The sequence below is a fragment of the Garra rufa genome, chromosome 25, assembly GCF_049309525.1.
Source record: "Garra rufa chromosome 25, GarRuf1.0, whole genome shotgun sequence".
NCBI classification, from domain to species: domain Eukaryota; kingdom Metazoa; phylum Chordata; class Actinopteri; order Cypriniformes; family Cyprinidae; genus Garra; species Garra rufa.
Genome location: NC_133385.1, coordinates 20,758,188 through 20,764,187, shown reverse-complemented (window position 1 = coordinate 20,764,187; position 6,000 = coordinate 20,758,188). Strand labels below are relative to the sequence as shown.

The window sequence follows — 6,000 nt, the reverse complement described above, 5'->3', positions numbered from 1 at the left end:
ATGAGGGTTATGATCCACTTTGCCTGCTTTCTAAAGAGACAGGGGATATGAGGGTGCGCACTGATTATCATTCAGGCTGGATTCCCTTTGGAGAGAATGGCCAGGACACAAAGAGGGACACAGAGAGAGAAGAAGAGAGAGAAAATGAATGAAGTTAAGAAACTCATCCACATGAGGACATCTAAGGAAGCAAATGAGTCAAGGTCACACTAAAGTCAGTTACATACATTTAGCTGTTCATTAAATATCAGGTTTCTCCTGAAATAAGTACCCATGATTCTTAAGACTAGAAGATATGATAGCAATGTCAGTTTTGGCTATGTGTGTCATGTTGACAACAAAATCAAGTCTGACTAGGCTTGCACTGATTCCCAAGAAGATATGCAAACTTCACAAATTAATTTTTATTTGCGATATTTCTAAAAACACTAAATCTCCCACCTAAATTTCACTGGTACAACTAGGGAGACACTATATATCGGTTTCATATCTTTAACCAACCGATATTAGAGATTTTTTTAAAATGTATCGGTAGCGGTTGATATTAGATATTTAATTGTACATGCTCATTTACACTATTTTACATTTGATCTTTAGACAAATTAAGTTAATCTATTAAAAAAACACTAATAATTAAATTAGACTAGAAGATATGACAGCAATGTAAGTTTTGGCTATGTGTGTGTCCTGTTAACTTCAAAATCAAGTCTGATTGGGCTTACACTGATTCCCAAGAAGATCCGCAAACTTGATTTTACAAATTGATTTTCATTTCTGATTTTGCCTTCTAAATACGCTAAATCTCCCACCTAAATTTCACTGGTACAACCAGGGAGACGGAATATATCGGTATCATATCTCTAACCAGCCTATATTAGAGATTTATTTTTTTTAATTATCGGTAGCGGTTAATAATGGATATTTCATTGTACATGCTCATTTCCACTATTTTTGATCTATGGACAAATGAAGTTCATCTATAAAAAACACTGATAATTAAACTAGACTAGAAGATATGATAGCAATATAAGTTTTGGCTATATGTGTGTCACATTAACAACAAAATCAAGTCTGACTAGGCTTGACCTGTTTTTTTTTTAAATATTATTTATCGGTATCGGTTGATATTGATTTTCCTTTGTGATTTTGTGTTCTAAAGACACTAACCGACATCTCCCACCTAAATTTTATTGGTACAACTAGGGAGACGTAATATATCCAAAGTATACACATAGCCAAAACTTACACTGCTATTATATCTTCTAGTCTACTTTAATTATTAGTGTTTTTTACAGATTAACTTCTTTTGTCCAAAGGTTAAAATGTAAAAATAGTGGAAATGAGGATGTACAATTAAATATCCAATATCAACCACTACAGAAAAAAAACTCTTAATATCGGCTGGTTAAAATTATGGTACCGATATATTACGTCTCCCTAACCAAAGATATCGGTACCATATCTTTAACCAGACGATACTACAGATTTTTTTTATTTTATTTATCGGCAGTGGCTGATATTGGATATTTAATTGTACATCCTCATTTCCACTATTTTTACATTTTAACCTTTGGACAAATGAAGTTTATCTATAAAAACACAAATAATTACACTAGACGATAGCAATGTAAGTTTTGGCTATGTGTGTGTCATGTTAACAACAAAATCAAGTCTGACTAGGCTTGCACTGATTCCAAAGAAGTTTCTACAAATTGACTTTCCTCTGTGATTTTGCCTTCAAAAAACGCTAAATCTCCCACCTAAATTTTGCTACTACAGGGAGCAATGTAAGTTTTGGCTATGTTTGTGTCATGGTAATGACAAAATCAAGTCTAAGAAGATCTGCAAACTTAACATACACTTTTTTTTTTCAATTGTGATTTTACTAAAACACTAAATATCCTATCTAAATGTCGCTGGTACAAGTAAGGAGACGTATTATATCGGTACTATATCTTTAACCAACCAATATTAGATTTTTTTTTTTTATCGGTAGATATTGGATTTTTAATAGTACATGCTCATTTCAACTTAATTTTTAAATTGTATTTATTTCAAAACAGTACAGAATTTTAATTTTTGCTGAACAATTGTTTATCGGCTTCTTTGTATTGAGCAAAACTGAAATATCGGTGCATATCTAGTTACAATTAAAAGTACTAAAGTTATCTTATTTAGCAACCATTAACAGTGATGTTACATTTGAGAATAACACAAAATATATTTTTAATATACGTCAAATGTGTTTGATTTTAAAAATGTAACTTTTTTTTATTTTATATTTTAATTTAAAAAATGTAATCAATAATTAATTCCTTTCCAATTATTCCATTTTGGCTAAACTGATAAAACTTTGTGTACAAAATATTTGCATTTGTGCACATTCCATTCAAAAAATCCAATATATGTCTATGAATTATTATACTTTCAGCAAGACCTTGTGCCCCAAGATGTAAAAAGAGAAGTGGGAATTTTCAGAGGCATAAAGAGTAGACAGAATGAATCCTAATATTTTAGAAATGATCAAGATGAGGTGATGGTGTGTGTACAGTAGCTTTACATAAACTCAAAGGGTTGGAAACAGAGGGTTTGGTATGACAGCTATTGAACTTCTTTACTTACATCTCCAGAACTGTCTTCAGTTGCTCTAGTTTGGATTTCTTCTCCTCAATTTCACAATCATTATGTAGGACCAGTTCTGCCAAAAGCTGACGAGCAATGTCCAGCACTTCCTGTAAAACATCAAAAAAGTGTTCAGGTTTTCATAATGATGTAAAAATAACAACTGCACATTGTCACAAATAAGATCAAATGGGCCAAAGCCAAAATCAACTGTTTACACAAAACCCAACAGATGCACATGTCCATGACATGCCGATGAGTCTCATGGCTGCAGCATTCCAGACATAACACTACATCTTAAAAAAGACAGCTCAATTCTGTTTGACCTTTGACCCTGTGGTGCAAATTCCTGCCCTTACTAAGTAAATCATTAGGCTGGAGGCAAGCCTGTTATGAAACTGAAATGTTATGTCGGTTCTTGGATCTACAGAACAAGTTGCACTTGTAAAAAAAATAAATTAACCGCATTAATCACTTGTACTTCAAAATAGACCCACCTGGAGCTGTTTTGGTTTCTTCAGCTTGAGTTTTCCGGTCTTATAGCCACCATATTTCTCAAACAATTCAAAAAACCTGAGAGAAATGGAATCAGACATAACCAGAAGATAAAATACTTTGACCCAGACACAATGTGACAAGCACTTTAAATGCAAAAATGAATGCTCTAAATTTAATTCCATTCAATTCTGCAATGTGAAAGCAGCCTATTTGAATTTATCACTTACAGGGCATTCCTGACCTCCATCTTCATCTTCTGTTTGGGCGTACGGTCGCCATGGCGAATTACAGCAATAACACAACGAAGCTCCATCCTTCAGACAAGAAATGACATGTTCAAAAGCAACAACACTCATAGTAAGCGTTTGATTTGAGTATATGTATTCTTAAGACAAGAATGGTACACCCACATGGTTCCTGAGGTAGTCGGGACAATAGGGATGTCCTCTGCTTCCAAGGGGATTGACCAGGGAATGTGGAACTGAGGAGCCAGCTCCCGCATCACCATGTTCCTGAATGAAAGACATTATGTGTGAGCTTAAATATCTAAAAAATAACCACACTATTGGCTTCTGTAGAGCTGCTTTATAGTTGAACTGAGTTCCTTTTATAACTACAGAACTTTGCAACATTAACCCTGTTAATGAACTAAACTGAACCATCACTGGACTAAACTGAAGTGGATAATGACACCGTTGTCTATTTAGAGTAGCTTTAGAGCTGAAATTGTATTAGTTTCGAAATTGAAGAACTTTGTAACATTAATACTATTATTTTCTTGTTTATTACTGCTAAGCTGATTTAAAACGACCTGTACTGTAAGTGTTATATATTATTAAGTGTTATTAAGTGTTATATAAATAAAAAAAACATGCTGTTTTGTTAGTCTTTGCTGGTTTAAGCAGGTTTTAGATCCTAGCCTTTAGATCCTAGGTTTTAGATCCTAGTATTTAGCTGGTTTAACTTGGTGGTCAGCAGAAAAGTGCCCAAAAACACTCTAAAACCAAACAACCGATCACCTTTACCAGACTGGGAGACTAGCAATCCAGTTTAGACTGGTTTAATACATTTTAAATTGAAAGCTTAGTTCAGAGATAAATAAAACTGATTGTTAGTTTAATGAGCATGTGTTGAAATAAAAAAATAAATTAAAAATTATACTGATGAAAAAAAGATTTGTGAGATTTGCTTTAAAACTATTTTGAAGTATTATTAAAAAATAATTACTAAGAAACAGCAAGTAACAAATTGAATTAAATGTGATACTTGAACAAATTACAAATTAAAAAGGTGACAGCATATGCAGTTTTTATGGATTAGTAAAAAATTTGTAAAACAAAAAAAAACAAAAAAAAAAGATTTCTTGTTTTTAATTAGTTCTCATTTTTAGAAAACAATATTGATTCGTAAATCCCAGGAATCGATTAGTCTAGCCTGTTTTCAGTTCATGAACGGAATATTTACACCTTTCATCCAATAAATTGCAATAATCTTTGTGCTTTGTTACTTTTTTATACGAAACAAGGTCTCAGATTAAAAATTCTGTTCATTTTATTACAATATTCAAATAACAAATGCTGTTTTTGCACTGTTTAATATAGAGTGACAGATTGCTGATCACTGTCATCTCCTTCGCTTTAATACCAGTTTCAGCCTGAAATAAACATGAATAAACATCCAAAGTTATCCGAAGGTATGTCAACTTACTGAAATCCGTATTATGTCTCATGTAATCGCTCAATAAGTGTTTCACCCACGGAAAGACGTCAATATAATAGCTTGTAAACAATGTCATGTAACATCACTTACTTCAGAAAAAAAATGTGTGATCATAAACTTGTTAGTCAGGTAGAAAAATTAACTCTAGAGATGAGCATTTTGCTAAATATGCACCATATAACATATTCATTATCATTTTTACACTTCTATGTTTAATTTGTTTGAATAATTTAAATAATTTGCACAATTTTACACAATAATTGTGTTTGTATACAAATCAGCAAATTTTAACCTTCAATATAATAGTAACATAGTAGCAACTGACTCTCATGTGTATTTTACAGCATTAGTTGAGTTTTTTTCCTTGAGAAAATTTGGCATATACCGTACATGCTATATATCCAAAATAATCAATATCAAATCAAATTGGAAATCGAATCAAAAGCTTGTGAATCAGAATCGAATTGTGAAATTTGTGTCAAAACCCAGCCCAAGTAAAATGTAAAAAGTTGCATGACAATGAAATTTTCGAGTTACCACAGACAACAAGACAGCAACACGGCCTCACCTACCCCAGGACTTTGGCACAATCATCATAGTACTTCATGGAGTTCTTTACAAAGCTGAAACCATTAACGTCACAAACGAACGAGTGACCATTTGCTCTGAGGAGGTCAAAACCGCAGACTGTTTGCTGGTTTGGAAAGACGTTATGAGACAAAAACACATTCATTATCATTCTTGATGTACATCTACAGACAAAACACTTTGTGTTTTCCTTTGTGAAGCTCACCTTAAATGCAAGACACACTTTTCTGGCCACAAGCTTCTCCATTGCTGTGAGCATCACAGGATAGCGGATCTCCTTCCCCTCACTGTCTCTCTCCACTTTCCCATCCAGAGCAGGGGACTTACGGGCTTCGGCGTGAGCATAATCAGGTCCTACTGTGTAAACCTACAACATCCATATGGAATAAACATACTATCCGGCCACCACATACAATAGTGTCTTTATATGTAAATCATATGTACCTTAACATCGGTGCCATCTGTAGGCATGAACTCCTCGTAGATATAAGATCCAGTCTTACGAACAGTACTTTCTGGAGAATACACACTGCTCCGACTGCCAATCTACAGGACGGACTGTATGAGCTCCAC

At 33.5% G+C, this 6,000-nt stretch overlaps 1 protein-coding gene across 3 annotated transcripts in view; it reads right to left on the bottom strand.

Annotated features, from left to right (window-relative positions):
- Nucleotides 1-6,000, bottom strand: part of ppip5k1b (diphosphoinositol pentakisphosphate kinase 1b) — a 53,012-nt gene that overhangs the window by 32,344 nt on the left and 14,668 nt on the right. For all 3 annotated transcript variants that reach the window (XM_073831371.1, XM_073831372.1, XM_073831373.1), the window contains exons 7-13: nt 5,872-5,973; nt 5,633-5,794; nt 5,412-5,533; nt 3,531-3,632; nt 3,348-3,434; nt 3,120-3,195; nt 2,623-2,732 (exon numbers count right to left, since the gene is read on the bottom strand). In XM_073831371.1, coding sequence (XP_073687472.1) covers nt 2,623-2,732; nt 3,120-3,195; nt 3,348-3,434; nt 3,531-3,632; nt 5,412-5,533; nt 5,633-5,794; nt 5,872-5,973 — 761 coding nt within the window. The remainder of the gene's footprint in view (nt 1-2,622; nt 2,733-3,119; nt 3,196-3,347; nt 3,435-3,530; nt 3,633-5,411; nt 5,534-5,632; nt 5,795-5,871; nt 5,974-6,000) is intronic.